This window comes from Desmodus rotundus, chromosome 3 (assembly GCF_022682495.2).
Source record: "Desmodus rotundus isolate HL8 chromosome 3, HLdesRot8A.1, whole genome shotgun sequence".
Classification (NCBI taxonomy): domain Eukaryota; kingdom Metazoa; phylum Chordata; class Mammalia; order Chiroptera; family Phyllostomidae; genus Desmodus; species Desmodus rotundus.
In genome coordinates, this window is record NC_071389.1 from 104,586,507 (window position 1) to 104,612,927 (window position 26,421).

The 26,421-nt window shown below is 38.3% G+C and overlaps 1 protein-coding gene across 2 annotated transcripts in view; it reads right to left on the reverse strand.

Moving 5' to 3' along the window:
* The window catches only part of RXFP2 (relaxin family peptide receptor 2), a 69,049-nt gene that overhangs the window by 24,597 nt on the left and 18,031 nt on the right, over positions 1–26,421 (reverse strand). For both annotated transcript variants that reach the window (XM_071220802.1, XM_071220803.1), the window contains exons 2-5: positions 13,049–13,195; positions 10,622–10,699; positions 7,721–7,826; positions 6,823–6,894 (exon numbers count right to left, since the gene is read on the reverse strand). In XM_071220802.1, coding sequence (XP_071076903.1) covers positions 6,823–6,894; positions 7,721–7,826; positions 10,622–10,699; positions 13,049–13,195 — 403 coding nt within the window. The remainder of the gene's footprint in view (positions 1–6,822; positions 6,895–7,720; positions 7,827–10,621; positions 10,700–13,048; positions 13,196–26,421) is intronic.

Below are 26,421 nucleotides of genomic sequence, written 5' to 3' on the forward strand. Positions count from 1 at the left end.
GTATGGGTATGTTGAAGTTCCTCCTAAATATAAAATTTACTGCTTAACTAGTGCTATTTACATTTTATTCAAGATAATTAACTCAAGAGGATAATGCACATTTTACCCACATGTCATTGGTCTTAAAGAGATGGGTGTATTAATGAATTGTGAATTCAACCTTGTGCTTCTGAGCAGCATGACCCACCTGATGTGTAGAGCCCAACTGCTTTTACTGCCACGAGTTAGGACTCCAACTCACTAAAAAATGAAGATCTTCTAGTCTATTTAGTCACGTTGCTGGCACCACAGAGAGAATTGAAGTCCCAAGTCCCCTATTTTAGACACAGGTACTGAATTTTAACTTGATTCTCTAGTATCTACTTTCTTCTTTGCAGAATACCAGCTTGGTGAATGTGAAGGGAAATTTGGAAACATGACAAATTGGCAAGTGGTGTTCTCTTTTCATTCAGATTGAAGATTGGAGTCCATTTGATACACTTTATATTCAATAGCTTTCCTAAGAATAACTTGCTGGTTCATAAATTCCTGCTGTTTCAGCTGTCAGGAGTTTCAAAGCAGAAACACCAGGAATTCATGTACCTGAAACTGAATCAAATATATGCTTTAATGACATGCATGTTTATAGGCTATTTCTTAAACACAACATGACCTACTCATAAGCCAGGCAACTCACTGAATTACATTTTGTTGCCAATGATTGTCTTGAACAAGAACCCAGTTTAAGAAGGAATTCCTAAATTGTATAAGGTTTATGTTACAATGAGGAGGAGAATGGATGGTAGTTTCCATGGTAGCAATGAGAAAGTATTATAGTCAATATCATAAATTATACCTTATTTCTCTGAAAGGTCATCTTTTTTATTGTTATTCAATTACAGTTGTCTGCATTTTCTCCCCATCCTTCCACCCCACCCCAGCTGAACCCACCCCCTCCCTGACCTCCAACCTCCCCCTTGATTTTGTCTATGTGTCCTTTATAGTAGTTCCTGTAATCCCCTCTCCTCCCTGTCCCCTCCCCTCTCCCGTCTGGCTGTTGTTAGATTGTTCTTAACTTCAATGTCTCTGGTTATATTTTGTTTGCTTTTTTCTTCTGTTGATTATGTTCCAGTTAAATGTGAGATCATATGGTATTTGTCCCTCACTACCTGGCTTACTTCACTTAGCATAATGCTCTCCAGTTCCATCCATGCTGTTGCAAAGGGTATAAGCTCCTTCTTTCTGCTGCGTAGAATTTCATTGTGTAAATGTACCATAGTTTTTGGATCCACTCATTTGCTGATAACACTTAGGTTGCTTCAGTACTTGGCTATTGTAAATTGTGCTGCTATGAACATTGGGGTGCATAGGTTCTTTTGGACTGGGGTTTCAGGGTCCTTAGAGTATAATCCCAGCAGTAGAATTGCTGGGTCAAAGGGCAGTTCCATTTTTAGTTTTCTGAGGAAATTCCATACTGTTTTCCACAGTGGTCACACCAGTCTGCATTCCCACCAACAGTGCACTAGGGTTCCCTTTTCTCTGCATCCTCTCCAGCATTTGTTTGTTGATTTCTTTATGTTGACCACTCTGACTGCTGTGAGATGGTACCTCATTGTGGCTTTAATTTGCATTTCTCTGATAGCTAGTGATGCTGAGCATCTTTTCATATGTCTCTGGGCCCCCTGTATGTCCTCCTTGGAGAAGTGTCTATTCAAGTCCTTTGCCAATTTTTCAATTGGATTGTTTGTCTTCCTGGCGTGGAGTCGTGTGAGTTCTTTATATATTTTGGAGATCACACCCTTGTCTGAGGTATCATTGGCAAATATGTTTTCCCATACTGTTGGTTCTCTTTTCATTTTAATGCTGTTTTCTTTAGCCATGCAGAAGCGTTTTATTTTGATGAGGTCCCATTTGTTTATTCTTTCCTTATGTCCCTTGCTTTAGGGGACGTGTCAGTGAGGATGTTGCTGCGTGCAATGTCTGAGATTTACCTGCCAATGTTTTCCTCTACGATTTTTATGGTGTTACGACTTATATTTAGGTATTTTATCCACTTTGAGTTTATTTTTGTGTATGGTGTAAGGTGGTGATTGAGTTTCATTTTTTTGCACGTAGCTGTCCAGATCTCCCAACACCATCTGTTGAAGAGGCTATTATTGCTCCATTTTATGCTCCTGCCTCCTTTGTCAAATATTAATTGACTGTAGAGACTTGGGTTTATTTCTGGGCTCCCTGTTCTGTTCCATTGGTCTATGTGCCTGTTTTTATGCCAGTACCAGGCTGTTTTGATTACAGTGGCCTTGTAATACAGTTTGATATCAGGTATTGTGATCCCTCCTGCTTTTTTCTTCTTTCTCAAAATTGCTGCAGGTATTCGGGGTCATTTATGGTTCCATATGAATTTCTGAAATGTTTGTTGTATATCTGTGAAATATGTCATGGGTACTTTAATAGGGATTGCATTGAATCTATAAATCGCTTTGGGTAGTATGGCCATTTTGATGATGTTAATTCTTCCAATCCGTGAGCATGGTACATGCTTCCATTTGTTTGTGTCTTCCTTAATTTCTTTCTTCAGTGTTGTGTAGTTTTCTGAGTACAGGTCTTTTACCTCCTTGGTTAGGTTTATTCCTAGGTACTTTATTTTTCTTGTTGCTATATCAAATGGGATTTGTTTTTCCTGATTTCTGCTTCTGCAGTTTCGTTGTTGGTGTACAGGAATGCCTTTGATTTCTGAGTATTGACTTTGTATTCAGCTATTTTGCCAAATTCATTTATTAGGTCAAGTAGTTTTTTGGTGGAGTCTATAGGATTTTCCATGTACACTATCATGTCATCTGCAAACAGTGACAGTTTTATTTCCTCCTTTCCAATTTGGATGACTTTTATTTCTTTTTCTTGTCTGATTCCTGTGGCTAGGACTTCCAATATTATGTTGAATAGGAGTGGTGAGAGAGGTCATCCTTGTCTTGTTCCTGATCTTAGTGGAAAAGCTCTAAGTTTTTGTCCATTGAGTATGATGTTGGCTGTAGGTCTCTCATATATGGCCTTTATTATGTTGAGGAATGCTCCCTCTATTCCCACTGAGCTGAGTGTTTTTATCAGAAATGGGTGCTGTATCTCATCAAATGCTTTTTCTGCATCTATTTATATGATCATGTGATTTTTGTCTTTTCTGTTGTTTATGTGATGTATTATATTTATTGATTTGCGAATATTGTACCATCCTTGCATCCCTGGGATGAATCCCACTTGATCAATGGTGTATGATCTTTTTAATGTATTGCTGGATACAGTTTGCCAATATTTTGTTGAGGATTTAGCATCTATGTTCATCAGCGATATTGGCCTGAAGTTGAAAGGTCATCTTAAATTGCTCCCCCCAAAAGTTAGAAAGACTTGATATTTTAAAAGATTTTTAAAATGAATGATCAATAAAAAACATTCAGATAAGTTGAGCAACATATATTTATTTGGCAGTTAAAATTTGTTTTGATTTAGGAATTTATCCTTCTGAATGCCTAAATAATCTCAGCTTCTCTGTAAATATTTAGAGCATTTCAGACCAGAGAGACTCCATGTTAAATTCGTTATCTCTTAGGATATATTCCAAAACAATTTAAGAATGTGTATCACTTTATTATCTCAAGACCCTCTAATATATAAATTTATGCATGCCTTTTTCTGGGTCAGACAGAATAAAACCGAGATTCTTTAGCCTGGCACTCAAAGGCCCTACAGTCATGGTTCAATGACTTCTCTAGCATGAGCACCTCATTGCCTGTGGACACCCTTTTTCTTTAGACAAATTGCCCTCATTACTCTCTTACTGATATCCTTTGATTATGCTATTTTGTTCTCTGTGCTGAAGATGCTCCTCACCTTCTCTTTATGTCTGCATGTTAGTTTTATACATCATTCCTTCAACAAATACTCATTGACCTTCATGTCCGTTTCAACACACGCAACAATGAGGGGTAGTGGTGAAGAAGCAGGACCATCCTCACAGGAGGGTATGCTGGTCAGTAAGGGGTTTTCTTCAAAATTCAAGGATGAATTTGAGAGGTCCACAGAAATAGAATCAATGTTCAAAAATGATCTAAGTCCCATTCAAAACTGTAAAGAATGAACAATGAAGAATACTGTGGGCAATGTATATGTATTTCTAGTTGTATTTTAGAAATAAGAAAACGTGTAAGCCTATTATATAAGATCTGTTTTATAATATTGTGAAATAATATAAAAATATAAATTCTCAACTCCTACATAGGTCCTGTCTTCTCAATCAACAAAGATGATCTCAGACTGAAGGAAATAGAAAGGATATAGGGCAGGAGACATGAAAGCCCAAGATGGTAGAGTATGGTATTCAAAATCAGTTCAAGCTGCCCTGGCTGGTGTGGCTCAGTTGGTTGGAGCATTGTCCAGTAGACAAAAGGCTGCAGGTTCGATTCCCAGTAAGGGCACATGCTTAGGTTGCAGATTTGATCCCTGGTTTGGGCCACAGTCATGTGCAACCCCTGGTTTGGACCCATATGACCTCTGGTCTGGGCACATACAGGAAGCAACCAATGATGCTTCTCTCTCATGTAGATGTTTTTCTCTGTCCCTTCCTTTCTCTCTAAAAGCAATGAAAAAATAAATGTCCTTAGGTGAGTTGAATTCCTCTGGTTTGAAAGATTTCTCCTAGAAATTGAGAAACACTGAAATGAGAACGCCAGTCATGATTGATTACTGAGGAACCTGTACAAAGGAAGAGCAGTTGAAAAATTAAAGAGGTAAATGCAGTTTTGATTTTCCAGAAAAGGAAGAAAGAGATTTCATAAGCTACAGTTGGATGGATTTGAAATTTTTTCTGGGCGAGATGGAAGAATAGGCTGTCGCAATGCTGCTTTGTAAGTTCCTCAGAGGGAAAGGGAATAGGGTAGTTCATAAGAAACAAGATAGGCAGACCAAATTAATTTTCTTTGAATCAAGAAAATGTGTGCACAGTCACACAACCTGTCAATCAAAAGAGAAGGTGCCATCCTGGAGACCCTCTACCTCTAGTCCTCAGCCCTCCTGCTTGTCACACAGCTCTCTGTTTAAAGCTTGACTTCTGACACTAGTACACATGGCCAGAATTTTAGAATGGTTTGCTCGCGCCATGGTCTGCAAAACCTGTGGGTTACACTGTGACTTCCTTAAAGGAAGACTCTGACACTTACTGCCTCCCTGCAGTAAGTCCCCAATTCTCATTTCTAGGCCTATACTCAGGAGAATTAAGGGGTTTCAGGAGAAGAAACTTGCCTGCAAATTGTGGTGGTGAACAGGCAGCTTGACAGTTTGCATCTGTTGTCTAGAGGCTACAGTGGGAACGATAAGTTCTGCACACCCTGGGATGGAGGGTTCACTCCAAACCCCTTTGTAACTCATCTCCTTCCCAGGAACAGAATCAGCCTCAGAGCCTCACAAGACAGAAGTGGCCCACCTGGGCTCCAGTCTCTGGGGATGAGGATGTGGAAGGAAGGAACTGGGAGAAATCACTCTGGGAAAGGCACAGTGACCTGGATTCCAGGTGAGCCAACTGGGACTAACATGTATAGGAATAGCCTCAGGCAGACTTGTGACCACCTTGGCTGGCAGATGGTCACCTTCTCCCAGTGTCCTCACATGGTCTTCCTTCTGTACCCGTGCATGTCTGGGGCCTAATTTCCTCTTCTTATAAGGACACCAGTCATATGGATTAGGGTCCACCCTAAAAACTTCATTTTAATTTGATCATCTCTTTAAATGCCTTATCTCCAAACACAGTTAAATTATGAACTTCGGAGGGTTAGGACTTCAACATAGGAATTTGGAAAGGGGTAGGGGGCCACGCTTCAGTTCATAACAAATCATGTTTTTCATTTTTATTATAGAATTTACTACAGAGTTAATTTAGAAATAGCCTAATTTCTTTTAGGAATTAGGTTCCAAGAGGATGAATATTCTAAATTTCTTTATTTAAATGTATGGTATCCATTTCATTAATAGGAGTGTTCTTAGTCTCTATCCAATGTAACTTACCAAATACTTTAGAATGAATAACTTGAGAAGCTAATGTAGTCATCATAAGGGTACTTTGGTGAGCAGGGAATCAAAGCAAAAGCCATCTCCATTCTGCTATAGATGGTGCCACAAGACAGTTCACACAAGTTGAGGAGGAGAGGGACAATCTACCCCTCTTCCAATACAGATGATCTCAGACCTCAGACCTCAGATCAATACAGACTGCCCAGACCCTGGTTTTCTTTCTTGGACAATGCTGGAAGCATCTTGGCACTTTTCTTGTCACCAACTAGCATTTTTTCACTGTTGACTATGCCCTGTTTATTCACATTTTCTTTTTTTGGATACATTAATATCCCTGCTTTCACTAAGATCACATTTACTCCTGTCATCCTAGTAGACAGTTTATATCCTATCCCCCTGTGTTTTAAAAGATCTGATCTTTCTTGTCAGTGTTTTTGTGCTAACACTCTTCTTTCAAGTTAGAAGGTGCATTTGGTGCCTCTGCTCTGCAGTGTCATTTTTCAAATGATTGCACTAAAGCAGAGAACCATGTATTTTTGATCGACTTGCTTCATCTGAACTCCAGTTTAACTCCAAAGATGTTTAAATAAAATCAGTTCTCTTTAAATTATGAAATGGGAAGATAATATACCTTTTAATGCTTTATTCTAGAATATTAATTATAATTAGATAAGAAAGAAGTTTAATGAAGAGGTAATCAACTTCATATTTCATTTTACTTTTAGCTCAAAAACATCTCAAACAAAACCCAAGGATTTTCCCATTGAAACACTCTTAATAGCTACTTACATCTTTTTAAGTTCTGTGTATTCAATGAAAACTTTTTCTGGAAGACTGTGAATTTTGTTTCTTTTAAGAGACCTAAAATGACATGTAAATCAGATTTTATTAAGGATTTTATGACAAACCAAACTCTTCTCTGGAAGCTGTGTGCTTGAGAAGAGACTTTCTCGATGCTCATCCATGCCACTTCACACATTTGAAAAGGACTGTGGTAACTGAAGACTTTCTCACGTGACAAGAAAAAGTCCATGGTGAAAAATTTAAAAAGTTTGCAAGCATTTGACCAGTTTGGCCAGTTAGTAGACTGGGACTTCTACAGTGATTTCATTTTGTCTCTTACGCACTGCATAATTTCACAAAACACAACAAAAAAGACTGAAAAACAACAAAAATCCCAACCAGCTCATGCATGCCCAAATTGTGATATGAAAGCCAATTCTACAGATTCTCAAAGCATTATTCAAAGTACACAAACACGTGCGTGATTATGACACAGCTAGTTTCGTGGATCTCTTATACCTTCCTCCTTTTGAACAAATAAGCTCTTTTAAAAAGAAGGTATAATAACTGAGTGTTCTCCCTTTTCTTAATTTTGGTTTTTAATTGTATATATAGTACTGGCATATTAGCAACAATACATAAATCATAAAGTGAAAATATGAGTTCCAGATCACAGGTGTTTTTGAGCTAATGGATAACCTGGTTAATGTAACAATATTTAAGATATTATTTTCCTGGAGAAGAAACATGCAAAATTTTCTGATGGATGGTGGTTTTAAAGGGAATTTCTATTATTTTTTAATATACAAGTAGCATAAAACAGAATGAAGAGAGATTAGATGAGGTTACACACTTTTCCTGTGACTTTAGGGGCAAAGATTACCAAGATGTGAATTCTACTCACAGTAGTGTCACGTTGCTGGAAACAGAAGGCATGGACTTTAAGCCAACGTTTACACACTCCAGTTCTGTCCATCTGCAGTCACAGTATTGTGGATACTGGCTTAGAACTAGGGGGCCAAAAGAACAAGATTTCACTAGGCAAAAGAATACTTTAATTATGACTTTATCTGTAATAACTGACATTGTTCTCTTTTCTTTGAATATATAACATTTACATGATGATAATGAACTAATTCAGGCCCATAATAAAAGCAAATAAGAATTATTCTCTTGTAGTCAAATACTGACTAATGTGGTGTTGGTTTCAGTTCGAGCTCCCAGGGGTCTTTTCAGAGGAATTTAACAAGTGATTAGAAAGAAGCCAAAGAAATGTTTAAATAGCAAAAAGCTTATAGTGAAGCAAGATTACCTTATTCTCAATGAGGAATATTAGTATGTTTGAGTAAATCTTTAATGAGTATAATTGAATCAATTCAATTTCATCAAATGGATGCTTAATAAATGCTTGTTGATTAAAATTAAATTCAATTATTTTCCCCTTTTAAACTTCCCTTGGAGAAGAGTTAGATGCAGGTTCTGCTGTAGCCACCATTGTGTCTTATTAAAATCAACCAAGTCACATAAGCTCTCACTTGGGTTTTTGTTTTTCATTGCTATGAAGTTCAAATGGAAGGCAAAAGTTGTAAAAGTTGTCATTTTCCCAATGACAAAGCTGAGAAAACCAAAGGGCCACCTACTGGAAGCACTCATAAGGAAAAGCAGGCTTCAGAATTTACTCTGAAAGAATCTTCATAATTATTAAGATAGTGACATGAAAGAGTGAGAAATCTATGGTGAAACCTGATCCCATGGATTTTTTTTATGGAGCTAAGAAAATGAGAGTTATTTTCAAAATTTTACCTTTATTATTTTCATTTAAACCTGAGTATAAGTTCTTTCTAATTGCTCTGTTTCTTTTAGATTACTTTTATCTAAACTCTATTTGAAAAATCAACTTCACTTACTATTCATCAATTCAGAAAATTCATGTTGAGTACCTGCTTAATTCACAAGATGCCTTCTGGTGTTTAAAGTGTTGGAAAATATTCTATTTCATTTATAAGCTTTTGCTAATTAGCTCAACTTCCTAAATACAACTTCAGAATGTTTTCTTCAATGTTTATTGAGATTGAGAATAGTGTTATTTGGGTTGAAAACCTGTGGTTGAACAATTTTGCTTCCAGTGGGAGAATTCTGTATAGTCCCAGCTGGACCTATTGCCTCAACTGGAACTGTGAGCAGAATTCCCTCATCTGAAAGTCAGTCTCAGTCAAGCTTTTTGGAGTCTTCTGAAATGCCTTTTGCATCTCTCTACCTCACTCTTCCCAATGATATTCTGGGCTCAGATTCTTAGTATTAGTACTCTTAGTATTCTTAGTCTGGAGCAGTGCAAAAACCATAATAACCAGTATCTCTGTCACCATTCTTTCTCCTCAACATTGGCAAGGTTGACTTTTGGACCAGATCCCTATCTGTTGTTGGGGCCTGTCCTGCACACAGTAGAGGGTTCAGCTGCATCCATGGCCTCTACCCACTAGATGATACCTCTCTCCAGCTGTGACAATCAAAAGTGTCTTCAGACAATGTCAAATGTTCTCGGGGTGTGGGGTGTGGGGAAAAGGGGCTAAGAGATGTCCCAGGTTGAGAGTCACTGTGCTAATCCAGTCTCTAAAATCTTGATGGGAACATCATTGTCACATATACTTCTTGCTGGGTACATTTCCTCTTCATTAAAGGAAAGTGCACTCAGTTTTGGTGGCTGCCCATGTGTCAGTAGTGGCACATGGGCAACCACCCACAAAGGGGTGTTTTCAAGATGATCCATTGTGGTTCAGGAAGAAAATATCAAAACTTTCAGTTATATTTATTTCTAATCATTTATATATGATATATTTGTGTGTAATAAAGTATATGATAAGTGGTGATTATAACCTGGTATTATAAAGTGCATAATATACTGCTAGTGTAGTATTTAATATATATATATACATAAATTATATATACATACTAATGTAGGTATTTAATTGCACACACACCTACATAATTATGTATGTGTATACCTATTTATGTATATTGTATGTAGTATATATTTTTACACACATATATGCAACGTATGTATATACATAGACATAATTCTACCTAAAGGATAGACACCAAACTCCAAAACATGCAGCCCGAATGCTTAATGGGCAGCCCCTACCCTTCCAGGTTCAGCTCCTGCTCTCCTCCCACCACACACTCAGCTCCATGTGAAATGCATTGAGAAGCACGCTCTGCACTTTCCCACCTCAGGGTTTTGCTGATCCTGCTCCCTACCACTTTGTTACCTCTCACCCTTTCCTCCATCCAAGGACTTTAAAGTTCATCTCAATGTCATCTTCCCTCTGGGTCTTTCCCCATCCATGGCAGAGCCATCATTTCTCCCAAGGGATTTCCACATTCCCTTATGCAAACACCATTCCTCCAGTTTTGCATTAATACTGCATCATTCCTGCTTCTGTATGGATCTGTCTTTTTTATATACAAGGCATGTGTAGGTTGGAGCCGCATCTTTTTTATCTCAGTGCCTAACATAGGGGCTGAAAAGTTGTTGGTATGAAGAAAGTAACTAAAGGGAATAAGACCTTTATTATTTGTCATAATTATTCCACACTTGTGTATTCTTGCAATGAGACTAATACATAAAATGAACATTAGTGGAGTATGTTGTATTTTTTCTCTCAGTCCCCGGGCATACATACAGTAGGTCAGGTGATCTGAAATACATTGAACTGAAATGGAAATCTGAATGGAATTGATCATCTTTCCCATATAAATCTATGCACTGTAAACCATCCAGAGCCATTGAACCAATGCCACTTACAGCATTCCTGTGTGAATGCCACTTTATCAGCATTTCCATGCACTGTGCCAAATATAGTCGCCCATCCACTAGTGTCCCCTGCGAAATGGTGATAAATATATCAGTTATGCTATAAATCAAACATCAAAGTACAAAACAAAAGTCTAAGAATTTGAAATGAAATCAATTAAAAATTGGTTTAAGGAATAGAATAATAACATTGAAGGTAAGGGAGAAAAAGCTAGGCAGACATCTGGAGCTTTTTCTTTTTTGAAATTATATTTCAAATATATGTATCAAAATATATAATGGAAATATGTAATAATTTTATGCACATCTTGAAAAATGTCACCTATTTCTAATGCTGACATTTTTTAGTTTGATCTTAATTTTGAGGTCCCCAGAAGAAAATATAATTTAAATTTTTATAATATGAATACTACTGCATATGGATATGTAGATATGTACTTGATAAGTGTGATGAGTTCTGATAATATTTATGTCACCTGATATTTTTAATAAAGCAAAGTCTCCTTTAATAAAAGCTATCTAATCCTATGGCAAACATAATATTTTCTCAATTTTTCAGAAGATATAATCTGCTTATTTGCCAAGTCTCTTTCTCTTTTTTTGCATTAAAACTGTATTTTAAGAAAGGAGGCCTGATTTTGAAGTATCGTTACTTTAGCATATGTTACTGTCATGATAAGATATGCATTAAATGTATGGTACCAAAGTTCATAGAAATAGAAAAGTAAATTTAAATAGTGGCCTAAAGGTCCCTTGATCCCTGCAACCTTTAATTTAGTCCTATTTCTTATTAATATTCTTAATGGTTTTTACAATGATTCTACTTGAAGCCTTTACATGGATTATTTATTTTGCATTCAGAACACATTCATGAGGTAGACAAACATGTGTAGTCTCTGATTCTCATGCAGTGAAGAGGAAAGACCAAGAATCTGAGCGGCTTGCCACTGGCATCCGGAGAACTGCCCCCTGCTGAGCACAGAGTGAGCGCCTACTATGTATTCGACTGTTCTAAGCCCTTGTGACACCCAAGCAAGACAAAAACAAGAACTCTTCTTGAAGAGTTCATGTCTAGTAAGAGAAGTACAGTGAAAAGTCAAGGCAGTCCATAGTATAGTCACATAGGTACCCCAGAGTGCTAAGGCAAAGAGAAAGAGTGCTTCTCCTAGACTGGTTAGAGCCTCAGGGTTGGGAAGCATGGCTGGGGAGGTCGAGCTGCTCAGGTGTCTCTAACTGCATTCTAAGGTATGAGTGGGAGTGATCCATGGGAGGTGAGGGTAAAACTTTCCATTGGCGTGAGACCTGCCTGAGTACCAGGGCAAAAGAGCAGATTCCAGAGGCAGGTGCTCTGTGTCTCTGGACTTGGCTGTATGACTTTGACTGCTAGCTGGGCAGTGCCAATGAATGGCAGAAAACATATGGGGCGGTTCTTTCACATTCAAATTTCTAGATCCTAGTGTGTACTCTGTGACTAACTAGACACGTCAACTTCCCTTGGCAGTGGTTGCTTTGAGTAGAAAACGCACAGGTTGTATTAGACAATATATATAGCCTCAATATACAGATCTAAAATGGCCTGTAAGACCCTTCGTGATCTGGCCTCTGCTTAGCTCTTTACTCTCCAGATTCTTGTTCACTCTGCTCAAGCCACACTGTTTTTTTTTGTCACACAAACACATTGTCTTATTTCCTGCAGCCTTGGGGCTTTTTCACTTGCTTGTTCCTTTGCCTAGAACTTTGTTCCTCCAGAATATTTCATGGGTTCTGTCTTCTTTTCATTTTATTCTCATTTCAAACATCATCATCTCAGAGAGATTTTCTCTGGTTATGTCTTTAAAGTAGTCCTTCTCCCAAAACATTTTCCACCCTATTACGTACTTCATCGCACTACCACTCTGAAATTACTTCATTCATTCATGTACGAGTTCATCATCCTCCTTGTTCATGTGGTCCATGTGAACTTCATGAGGGCAAGACTCTCAACTCCCTTGAGCCTGCTTGGTCCCAGTGATTTTGAGAGCACTTGGCACTTAGCGGGCACTCAACATGGGTCTGTTAAACAAATTAATTCTCTAGGCAGGCCCATTTGTACTGAACCAATTACCAAACCACAATGAGGTAGTCATAGGAAGCCATTTAAAGTTAAAATATGGCTATCCAAGTTGAATTTAAGATGTAATTTTAATTTATCAAATATAACACTTTATAATACTGTATGTCAATTTTAAGCAACCTCTACATATGAAAGTTCAGTTAATTATCACAAGTAAATTGGGGAGCAGTATTTGTGATACCAAGAGATTCCCTATAGAATATCAAACCATCTCTTTCAGTTCATTACAATTATTATCCAATTCACCCACAGCTTGGAGGTTCACAAAGTGGGGGACACATATAGCGCTAAGTGGGAGTCCTTACCACAGTTCTCCTCGTCAGCACCATTCCCACAGTCATTCACTCCATCACAGTGAAAAGCACGTGGTAAGCACTTGGTCAGATTCCCACAGGGAAAATACCCCTTTTGGCACAAAGGAATGATTGTATTGCCTTTAGTCAGTGCAAAATCTGCATGAAAGCGGAGATAAAAATCTTATATAATAGCAAGATAGTGTAATATGGCCAAGCTTTTTTCATGTTATCCCATCTAATTTTCACAAGAACCTTATGAATTGAGTTTGTCTGGTGTTATTCTTAATGCAGAATTTATATGAATGATAGTCTTCACTAGAACATTCTAAAGAATTGTGATCATACCTAACACCATCTATACCAAGAATGGAATCAAGGCTCATTTTGAACTCACTTCTGGAGGTCTATAGTAAATAATACCAAAGCAATTGTCCTACTTTTGTAGAAAATCAAAGCCTTTCCCACTCCTACAAACAGAAAGGCAAAGCCATGAGCTCACAGATCAGATGATGAATAATTTACTCATAAATCTTTTATTGGAAGGATTTGAGGAGACTTATAATATATTACATACATATATACATTATATATATATATGTAAAGGGCAGTGTAAGTGTAAATTACAGAGAAATCCAGAACCACATTTGGAAAAGAAGATAATAATAATTAACAATATCTTATTGAGCTTACTGTGTGCCAGGCAGTTGTCACAGTGGTTTATTTCAGTTAATCTTGAGATAAACCTATGTATGGGTGATATTATCCTTTATGTTTGAGGGGTAAATAAAGCCACCTGTCTGGAAAGTCACAAAGGGCAGATTTGAGTCATCCCTCTGACTCCAGAGGCCCCTAAGAGGGCAAATTAAATAACTGTTGCATTAGATGAGGGAATGCAAAAAGCAAAGATAATTAACATTTGCAGAATTACTATATCCAGGGATAAGATGACCAAGAAATTTCAGAAACTTAGATGTCAGAGACACTCTAGCAATTTTGAAAGAGTACTCTCCAGGAAATAGAGATGTGTTCTTTGTACACACTCTAGGTAGAAATAGACTCAGGCATGGCTACAGTTCAGTATGATTGATCAAAAAGAGTGAGGGATGTGGCAAAATGTCCCTAACTGTGCTGCCGAAGGATGGCATCATGGCCAGAAATTTCCTTGGGTTGGTGCTACAATGTTTTTTAATGTGGCAGAAGGATGGAGAACAAACCTTTGTGGAGCACCAACTAATTTGTTCTGCATGTCTCTTGATTATTTCACTTAATAGCAACTTGGAGACTGAAAATGTGAGAGCACTTCAACTCTGGATTCAGGAAAATGCCCTTTTGAGAGCTGGGCTTTCTAAGCACATGCTGCCTGGTTGGGAGGGGCTCTTGTACCTGACTGATCACCAAGTTCTCCCAAAGTAGGTGAATCCTGCTGCCCTCATTGTTTAAGGAATGATGCCATTTGTTTTAGGGCAGGAGTTTGTTTTGTCACTAAAGCTATGCGTGAGTTACAAGTTCATGTTAAGCTTTTAGAGAAATTGTTAGAGGATGAGTGAAGTATTGGATTAATTGAACTTTAATTAGTCCCTTAATCATGAGGACCCTCTCTTGGGGACTAGCCCTCTCTTGTGAATGGACAGATGTAACCATACATACTCTCCCTGGAAGCTGTGGCCCTTCTCCAAGTGAGGAACATGGCCCTCAGATGCTTTCCTACCCTCTGGACTTTTGTTTTTACAAAAGAAACTATATTGTCTCTGCTATTGCTGCAGTGGTGGGTGTTCTTTGACATTTTTAAAGACAGTACTTCACAGTTAGAAATAAGTTCTGCATCATAGTTCTGCATACAGACACATATGGAGACTGAAAACAAAATTTCTTGAAGTGTCACTTGCTTTTTACTATGAGGGATGTACTTTGGTCATTGCTATTCTATCTTATGCACTTGATAAGGGATCACAAGCTACTAAGTTGAGCTCATGATCCATTCACTAATGGGATGATACTCAATATTTACTATTTTACTTATACTTGGGATATTAAACAATAAGCAATAAACAAAACAAACAAACTCATAGACACAGACAGTAGTATGGGGTTACTAGAGGAAAGGGAGTGGGGAGAGAAGAAGAGGGGAAACGGGGCCAAATACATGGTGATGAAAGGAGACTAAACTTTGGAAAGTGAACACACAATGCAATACACAGACGATGTATTACAGAATTGTACACTCGAAACATATATTCTTATTAACCAATGTTACCTCAACAAATTTAATAGAATTAAAAAATAAAAATAAATAGATATCTGGAAAAGATGGCAGCAAGGTAGGTGGGAGCGGAGCCCAGTTCTCCCTGTGCCCAGCTAGAACACTTAGCCAACCTTCTGAGGAACAGAGTGAACAGCCAATGGAATCCCAGCTTATATAAAGTTTGGAGGCCAAAAATTGTAGAGGACATTGAAAAACAGATGGTGAGGAGATTGCACTGGGATGCTAAGGTCCCTGGGATCTGCGTAGGGACCTAGGCTGATGTGGCCCTTGGCTCGGTGCTTGCCTCAGGGCATGGGGAGGAGAATTAGATCACCAGCTCCCTCCCAGACCAGAGCAGGGAGGGCAGCTGGCACCAGGAGGGACCTGGATGCTTGAAGTCGCTGGGGGGAATAGAGACAAAGTGGGAGATACAGAGGCTGTATATACCCACTGGGACTGTGGATACTGGCTAGGTCATTACCAGAGAACTGGGGAGCTGGGTGACACGTGGAGAAGGGAGGAGTTGGGCTGTGTTGGACTCTGACCCAGATAGTCTCCAGACTGGTTAGAAAGTTGGGCTGTGTGAAAAGAAGTGAGCTTGTTAAGAATGGTGGGCAGCTGCTTTGTAAGGATCTCTTGCGTAGTGGCTTGTTCACCCGGAGGGTGATTTGAGCTGCACACCCGGGCTTGGCTCAGGCAGCTTCTCTGGCAGCTGATTCTGGCTGTTCCCTGCACCACTCTACCTGATGCTGATTTGAGCAGTGCACCTGAATTTGACTCACACTGCTCACTCAGAGGCTGAGTGGTGCCATGGGCCCAGAGGCTGACTGGCACTGCTTGGCCGGTGGTGGGCTTTGGCCACAGTGGGCTCGAAAAGAGCAAGGAGGAGGCGTACCACCAGGAACTCAGTGCAACTGGTGAATTACAGGTGCAGGCCTGGCGCAAATGGACAGAGGGGACCTGACTGCTCATGGAGGACCTGGGCTGGAGGTTGCACAACTGTGAATATTGTGGCCCAGACCTGGTCCCCATCCTCACAAAACCATAGGAAGGGAGAAAAATGAAGCCCAGCACCTCTCTTCCTGTGGCATCCAGGAAGACCAGCAGAACTCGCTCAACAGGTTTCAAGTCAGCAGGAGGCTTATTTCTTTTTCTTTCCTTTCTCTTGTTTTTTCTTTTTTTTCTTCCCACAAGCGAGACAATAAAACCTGGAGGTATGAAAGGTCCAAAAACTGATCCAAAGGGGGAGGCAAGGTGAATCCCAAAAACTGAGAAACTGAGACAAATGTCCCTTTGCTATCCCATAGAACTAGCATTTTATTGTTTATTTGTATTATTATTATTTTTTCATTATTTTTACTTCTTTTATTTTATTAGTTTGTTTTATTTCTCTTCTTTATATTTAGTTTTCTTCATTCTATTTCTCTGTTTAATTGCGCTATTTGACTGATTTTCCTTGTTCTCTCTTCATTTGATTTTAATTTTCCTTCTTTCACTTTACCCATGTTCCAATAACACACTACTCTTGATCAGGTACTTTCTATTGTGGTTATCCAAATCATACATTTCTTGTCATGTTTTTGTTGTTCCAGTACTATTGTAAATAATTGTTCCATACAATTGTACATAATACATAGCAACCCTCCCTCATCTTAGCCCACTTCACTTTATTCCTGAGCTTTATTGTTGTTGTTGTTAACTCTAGTCTCTCTCACACTATGCCTACTTTCTATCCTTTACTCTCACTATATCTCATCATCTAACCTTGCACAAGTGTTCTATTTTCTGGATTCAGCTCAGAACCCTCCTCCCCTCTAACAAGTCTTATCTCTCACCTTTTATAAAAAGTGGCTCGTTGGGTGAAATATCACTGTTAACGCTATCCTTATCCAAAGAATCTCCATCTCTTCTCTCCTTACTGGTACATTAAATCCCATAGAATATGCTCCCTCTGTCTTAATCCATTTTGCCTACCTCCTGCCACTGATCACATACAAGAATAGGTGGGAGCAGTGAACATCAGTATACCCACTGGAGGAGAGAAACTACCAACAAAGGAAGCACCAAAAGGTAAAAACCCAAGTACAACAAGAGAGCCCACACAAACAGAAGAAAGGGCAAACCTAGAGCATCCAGACAAGGAGATCAAAGAGACCACACCACTGAATCTCATAGAACTCCTGCCATAGAAGTTCACACTACAAAGACAGCTAGCAAAACGAAACATCAGGAAGAGCAGAAACAAACAAAAAGAGTCACCTACAATGGGGAGACAATCAAAAGGAATGGAACCTCCCCATTAAAAGAGCTAAATGGAATGGAGGTAAGCAAACTATCAGATATAGAATTCAAAATAATGGTTATAAAGATGCTTAAGGAACTCACAGACAATTAGAAGGAACTGAGTGAGAACTACAACAGTATGAAAAATGAAATAGAAACTGTAAACAAAAATCAGTAAGAAATGAACAATAAAATGTCTGAAACAAAAAACACAGTAGAAGGAATTATAAGCAGGTTAGATGAAGCAGAGGACTAAATCAGTGAGCTGGAGAACAAGGTAGAAAAAAACACCCAGAAACAGCAAGAAAGGGAAAAGAAACTCAGAAAGAATGAAGAAGTGTTAAGGGAACTTCAGGACACCATGAAACATAATGATATCCTTATAACAGGAATACCAGAAGGAGAAGAAGAAGAGCAAGGGATAGAAAACTTGTTTGAAAAAGTAATGATGGAAAACTTCCCTAACTTGATGAAAGAAAAAGTCGCATCAGTCCAGGAAACATGGAGAATCCCAAGCAAGAGGAACACAAAGAGGTCCACTGTAAGACACATCACAATTAAAATGGCAAAATACCAAGAAAAGAGAGAATCTTAAAGGCAGCAAGGGAGAAACAGGAAGTAACATACAAGGGAGCCCTGGTAAGGTCAGAAACTGACTTCTCAATTGAAACACTACAAGCCAGAAGTGAATGGCAAAAAATATTTCAATTAAGAAAACCAAAGGCCTGCAACCAAGGCTCCATCAAGGGTCTCAATTAAAATGGAAGTTGGAATAAGGAGTTTCCCAGAAAAAAGAAGCCTCAAAGAATACACCTCCTCCAAACCAGCCCTGCAAGAGATGCTAAAGGGTCTGCTTTAAGAACAGGATGGGGGGAAAAGAGTGAGAGAGAGAGAAACACAGGTATGAAAAAATGGCAATGAATAAGTACATATCAATAATAACCTTAAATGTAAATGGATTCAATGCTCTAATCAAAAGACATAGAATAGCTTAATGGATAAGAAATCATGACCCACACGTATGCTGCCTACAAGAGACCCACCTCAGAACAAAAGACCTACAAGACTGAAAGTGAAGGGGTGGAAACAAATATTCCAAGCAAATGGACAGGAAAAAAAACAGGGGTAGCAATACTCATATCAGACAAAATAGACTTCAAAAAAAGAGCCATAAAAAGAGACCCAGAAGGTCACTTCATAATACTCAAGGGAAGAATCCATCAGGAAGACAAAAACATTGTAAATATGTGTGTACCCAACATAGGAGCACCCAGTCTTGGAAGACTTCAAGAACGATATTGACAGCAACCCAATTATAGTAAGGGATTTTAACAATACACTGTCAAAAATGGACAGATCTCCCAAACAAAATATCAACAAAGATATTGCTGCATTGAACAATACTCTAGATCAAATAGACTTAACTGTTTTATACAGAGCCTTTCATCCCAAAGAAACAAGATACATATTTTTTTCAAAAGCACATGGAATATTTTCAAAGATACATGACAGAACACAAAATAAGCCTCAACAAATTAAGAAAATTGAAATCATATCAAGCATTTTCTCTGACCACAAGAGACTGAAACTAGAAACCAACCTCAAGGAAAATACTCAAAAACACTCAAATTCTTGGAGATTGAATAGCATGCTATTAAACAATAAAAGGGTCAAGGATGAGATCAAGGAAGAAATCAAAAAGTTTCTGGAAATAAATGAAAACGAATGCACAACAATCCAAAACTTATGGGACACAGTGAACGCAGTCTTGAGAGGGAAGTTCATAGCGATACAGGCCTACTTAAAAAAGATAGAAACATTTCAAATAAACAATGTAACCCTACACCTGCAAGAACTGGAGGAACAACAACAGCAGCCCAGAGCAAGCAGAAGGAAGGAAATAACCGAGATCAGAGCAGAATTAAACGACATAGGGACTAAACACACAGTTCGAAGGATCAATAAACCCAGGAGCTGGTTCTTTGAAAAGACAAACAAAATTGACAAGCCTTTATGCAGACTCATCAAGAAAAAAAGAAAAAGGACTCAAATAAATACAATCAGAAATGAAAGAGGAGAGATTACAACTGGTACCACAAAATACAAAGGATTGTAAGAAATTACTATGAACAACTATATGTGAAGAAATTTAAAAACCTAGGTGAAATGGACACATTTCTAGAAAAATATAATTTTCCAAAACTCAATGAAGAAGAAGCAGAAAGCCTGAACAGACCAATAACAGCAGACAAAATTGAAGCAGTCATCAAAAAACTCCCAACACACAAAAGCCCTGGACCAGATGGTTTCACAGGAGAATTCTACAAAGCATTTAAGGCAGAGCTAATCCCTATCCTTCACAGACTATTCCAAAATATCCAAGAACATGGAAGACTCCTAAATGTTTTTTATGAAGCCAGCATCATCCTAATCCCAAAACCAGATAAAGACACAACAAAGAAAGAAAACTACAGGCCAATATCGCTGATGATCATAGACGCTAAAATTCTCAACAAAATATTGGCAAAGCGCATCCAGCAATACATTAAAAAGATCATACACCATGATCAAGTGGGATTCATCCCAGGGATGCAAGGATGGTATAATATTTGCAAATCAATAAACATAATACACCACATAAACCAAAGCAAAGACAAAAACCACATGATCATATCAATAGATGCAGAAAAAGCATCTGATAAGTTACAGCACCCATTTCTGATAAAAACACTCAGCTCAGTGGGAATAAAGGGAGCATTCCTCAAAATAATAAAGGCTATGTATGAGAGACCTACAGCCAACATCATACTCAACGGGCAAAAACTAAAATCTTTCCCACTAAGATCAGGAACAAGACAAGGTTGTCCACTTTCACCACTACTATTCAACATAGTATTGGAAGTTTTAGCCACAGCAATCAGACAAGAAAAAGCAATAAAAGGCATCCAAATTGGAAAGGAGGGAACAAAACTGTCATTGTTTGCAGATGACATGACAGTGTACATAGAAAATCCTATAGACTCCACCAAAAAACTGCTTGACCTAATAAATGAATTTGGCATAACAGCGGATACAAAGTCAATATCCAGAAATCAAAGGCATTTTTGTACACCAACAATAATACATCAGAAGCAGAAATCAGGAAAAACAAATCCCATTTGATATAGCAACAAGAAAAATAATGTACCGAGGAGTAAACCTAACCAAGGAGGTAAAAGACCTGTACTCACAAAACTACACAACACTGAACTACACAACCCTTTTGCAGCAATTTCTGTGAGATCCCTGCCAAACACACAGCTGTGGGGAAGTGGGAACATGTTAAAAAATTTGCTATTAGTAATAGTCTTTCTCCTTCTCTCTTCTGGTCAATATTCTGGGCATGTCTGTGCAAAGGGATTTTTTTTTTTTACAATAATAGTTGGAGATTTTATTTTATTTTATTTTTTAATTTTTTATTGTTATTCAATTACAGTTGCAAAGGGATTTTAAAATGACTCCTTGATAGCTTTTTGAAGTCAACTGGACTGCTGCTAAGAACACTTTTTGTTGCCCACCAGCACCTTCCTTGTGTTATTGTGAAATATGTGGGAACTACCTTTTAGGTCAGAGTTTGAGAATCCCTGGAGCTGTTCAAATCTCTCTTTGCTTTCTCTGATTCTCTGCCAGTGCTAGTCCTGCATGAAGCTAAAGAAAGCCTCAGGCCCTCAGCCTGGTGTTCTGGCTGAGACTCCTTCCACAGTCATGCTGCAGATGACAACACATGGTTCCAGGGGGAGCACAGAGGACCCTGGCCAGTGAGGCCCCTTCCCAGAGTGCTTGACTCCCGGTGGAGTTCAACCCAGTTCAGAAACAGATGGGCCCTCTGCCATTTACTCTGAAGAGCCAACCACTGCAGCACCAGAAGAAATATTCACTTAACATCCAGATAATATTACCTGAGTGCCTCCTCTGTTCTATGCCAGGGCAGACCATCTCCATTCCCACCTGGAACTCGTGGGCTCAGACCTCTGAGAGGAGCAGCAGTGCCTTGGACATGATGCCAAGATGAATCCAGCTCATTTGCCTAGTCCACCTGCCCCAAACTCTCCCACTTCTGGGAAGAGTCTGAGCTTCACTAAAAGTCCCCCTTTGCAGGGTAGATGATTTATTGTTTGTTTGAAGGAAATTAGTAAAGTGTTCCTTAAAAGCTTTTATGTTAAGGTGAATGGAGAGAAATTAGCCTCTCAGTTGTTGTTTTTTATACTTAGAAATATTATGTTTTTCTGCTTTTATGTTTGGTTCTCCCTGCCCTTGACAGGATTGTAGAATTCAGATTCAGTTCCATGCATACATTTCCCCCACCTCCTTTTAATGTCAAGGATTCCTTTTTCAACCGTATTTCTCTAAGAACCCATTTTCTGTTATGTTCTGAAACAAACCAACTACTTCAGGCTGATTAATATCTCTTGGGTTCTTCTCACGGATTTACTGCAGAAACTAGAGCCCCGTCTTCCTCCTCAGATGACTGCCTGATGTTGGAACAGACAGATTTGGGGAAATAATGGCTACTTTTTAGAACAGGGTATAGGCTCAACACATGTTGATTTAAATTGGGGAAAAAGAAAATTTCAAATTGTTAATATCACCCTCACCAGGGATAGACTTTAGCTCCACATCCCCCTCAGCTTGATGCTGTTACTTAGGTCGCAGACTAAATGTCACTGTGTTTGATGGGTTCTAAAGTATATTTAAGGGCACAAGAAAGTCTTTTCTTCAAAAAGATCTCTTCTGTTTCCAGTAAACTGCTTAAGTTCACCTTTAGAGATGCATTCTTTAAGGTTACAATCTTGTTTTTTAATATTTAAATACCTATCTTGTTCTGCTTGATTTTAAGACACTCCCTTCCTCCTAAGACTTGCCTGAGCACAATGAGCTCAGAGAATGAATGCTCTTGGGATGAAGGATAAAGAACTTGGGAATGGTGACCGTTGAATGAGACAGGTGAAGCCTGATGGAACCTGCACGGGAAATGTGGAGAGGATAGAAGGTGGTTCCTATTTCCCTTTTCCTCTCTCTCCTAATTCTAGTCTGACATTAACTGCTCTGTCTCAAGGGACTTTCACTGGCTATTCTTCCACCTGATGGTAGTTCTTCCAAATTCTAGTTCCACTGACTTCCAAAATAACTTGCATGAAAGTGGCTGGGAAGGATGCACCTCTCACAAATGTGGGCTCCACTCATAGAGACTACTGATGCTGAGCGGTGTGGCAGCTATGCAGTCCCAGGCCTAGGCCCTGGGCCTTATTTCATGATGCACAAAGGATGAAGGTAACCCTTGCTGCTTGCAGCAAAACCTCCTATCTGTAGCCTATAGAATTCTATTGAACCTCATCTTCTTGGAATCCCTCCCCATTAATCATTTCCTCTATCTCTTATATATCTAAAATCCCTGTTTCCCCCCTGAGTTTTCTATTAACATTAATTTTATTCAATCAGCTCTCATATTCAAAACAAACAAACCAAGCAAGCAAGCAACCAGCCAAGCAACCAGTCAACCCAAATCCTATATACACACTAGAATTGAACAAAGTTCCGCTCCCTTTGATATTAAATTTCTCAGAAAAGAATTGTACAAGTCAATGTCTCCACTTTCTCACCACCCTTTCTTTTTTCAGTTCACAGTATTTAGCCTTGGCCTTACTGCTCCACTATAATTCTTCAACCAGAGTAACTAATATCCCCTTCATTACTAAATGCAATAGATATTTTATAGTCTCCATTTTACTTAGTTCTTAGTTCTTGACACACCCAATCAGTAGGTCAAAATCTCTTGTTTTCCTTGGCTTTATGATATCTCACTGCTCTGGTTTACTTCCTTCTTCTCCATATTTTCTAAAGGTTCTGCTCCTCCTTAACTCCATAATGCACTGGCTCCTTTTTCTTTGTCATCACCCATGTACATTAGGTCAGAGGTTTCTTAAACCAATGAAATCAATAAAAGGATTTAGAGGTATCTGCAAAAAATTACTAATATTTTTAGATTGTCAAATAAGAACATGAAAAATCTTAAAGTATCATGTGTTATAATAATGAATTATTAGAAAAATAACATTTACTTGTTAAAAATTAGAGACAGTATACTACAGAAGAAAAGACAAACCTTTGAAAGGGATACAGTTAGCTTTACAAAGAACTCGTTCATTTATGCTCCTGGACTGGTGAAACTTTCATTCCTGACAGCCGTGGCCTGGGACACAGTGTTTGGAAATGTCCATGAGAAAATTGGAGCTGGCAGTGATGCCAGCATTCCTTATGGCAGTTAGTCCTCTGTTCTGTAACTCACAAATATTTTCTCCCACTTTGTCTCTTGTCTTTAACTTTGCTTACAACAGGGTCCCCAGAGATGGAACTACCAGACCCTGACTTTCATATAACTATGCAAACTAAAAATAGAAGGTAATTTACTTGATGTAATTAAGGATATCTATAAAACCCCATAGTGCATTATATGCTATAAAACAGCATATAATGCACTACATGGTGAATTTCTTAAGACTTTTCCTTTGAGACTGGGAATGGGACAACAATACCACCACTACCATATCTGTTCAACACTCTACTTGGAGGACTTAGCAAATGCAGTAAGGCAAGGCAAGTCAGTTAATGTTATAAATATTGAAAGAGAAGAAATAAAACTGCTATTGTTTATGAATGATATGATTGTTAACATAAAATCAAAAAATAAGTTGTTAATATTAGTGAGTTTAGCTAATTTTTTGTGCAATATAAAACATACCTTTTCTATAGTATCAACAGAGTCATATATTTAGGAATAAATCTAATAAAAGTTTGTGAGATACTTATGCAAGGCATATAAAATTATTAAAGAGACATTAAATACCTAATGAAATGGAGACAATATTTTGAAGATGTTAATTCTCCCCCCAAAGTGACTTCTAGGTTGAAAGCAAGCACAGTAAAAATCTAGGGGTATGCATGCATGTGTGTGTAGAAATGGATAAATTGTCTCTAAAAGACAGATGGTAGAAGAGCCAGGTGAGTCCTGAAGATGAGAAAAATGTGGGAGAACTTATCTGTATCTCAAGACTTATTATTTAAGGAACAATAATTCAGGCAGTATATTGGTGCAAAGATAAGAAAAAAAGACCAAGGGAACAGAATAGAAAGTTCAGAAAAAGGCAGACGCACATACAAACACCTGATTTCTGACCAGGTGGAAGTGGTGAGGGATAGCTGATTCCAGGTGGATTATAGATCCAAATATGACAGATAAAACAGGAGAGTTTCTGAAAGATGATATAGGAGAAAATCTTTATGACTATGGGGTAGAGATTTTAAGGAGAATGCAATGACCAAAAACCAAAAGCATTAATCACAGTAGAAAAGAGCTAAATTAGACTGTTAAAATTAAGAACTTCTGTTTAAAAAAAGAAAAAGTCACCATCAAGAAAATGTAAAGGCAAGTTTCAGAATAGAAGACATTTGCAAAAATGTCAGTACTTATGATGTATAAGGTCTGTCCAGAAAAAGTCCAGCCACTGTTAATTTAATGAGACCAATTTGCAAAACATCCATGTAACCTGACAGCTAAAGAGAGTGGAATGGAATGTGCATGCATGAACAATGATGACTTCTGGCTGGGGGGTGGACGGAGGCACCACTATGTGAACATGTGTACTCAACTGAGTACAATGACTGAGTGAGTAGAGCAATGGATCTGCACCAAATTTTGCATTTGCTTGAATACTCCTCTGAGGAAATTATTCAGATGGTTCAGAAGGCTACAGCTACAGGCAACTGGTGATTGGCAGCTTCATCATGACAACATGCCTTCTTATGCATCACTTCCTGTACAGAGTTTTTTGGTGAAGCATTAAATCACCCAGATGACTCAGCCTTCCTACAGCCCAGATTTGGCACCCTGTGACTTCTGGCTTTTCCCAAAACTAAAATCAATTTTGAAAGGAAGAGATTTCAGACTGTTGATGAAATTTAGGAAAATATTATGGAGCAGCTAGTGGTGATTGGGAGAAGTGTGAGGTCCCAAGGTGCCTACTTTGAAGGAGATTGAGGTGTCATTGTCCTATGAAAAATGTTTCTTGTATCATTGTCTTCTTCAATAAGTGCCTCTATTATTCATATTAAATGGGAAGACCTCATATATTCTACAAATTAATAAGGAAGAAAAGAACAATATACAGAAAAATGGGCAAGAGACTTGATTAGAAACTAACCAAAAGAAGATATTGAAATGGGTAAATAACTTCTGAAAAGTATTCAATCTAATTAGTAATCAGGGAAGTGTTAATTAAAACTATAATAAACTATCACTACAGATTACCAGTATGTCTATAATTTAAAACCAACCAATCCTACACTCTGTGGTGAAAATGTGAAGCTATGGTGGGAGTGTTCATTGGAGCAATTGCTTTTGGAAATGGTTGATCATTATCCCTCAAACATGAAGCTGCAAGCCTCCTGAGTCAGCAGTTTTTCTTCTAGGATATGCCCATAGGAATATCTTGCACATGTGCACCAAGTGACTTAGGCAACAATATGCACAGGCACATTATTAATAATAGTCCCAAAGTGTAAACAATGAAGATGCCCTTGAAAAATCAAATGGGTAGAAATTGTGGTATCTTCATCAATGGCATATTATATAGTACTAAAAATGAACAATGTCATTCAGATCAAGCATAGCCAGTGGCAGTTGTCCTTTGCCATTTGTAATGACTATTGTCTTGAGTATATTCCTGGCATCCCTGACATCTATGGTAATAAGATGTTTAGACTTAGCTTGTCTTAGCTTGTCTCTCCATGTGAAATGCAATGTCTTCCTTTTTCACTCCAT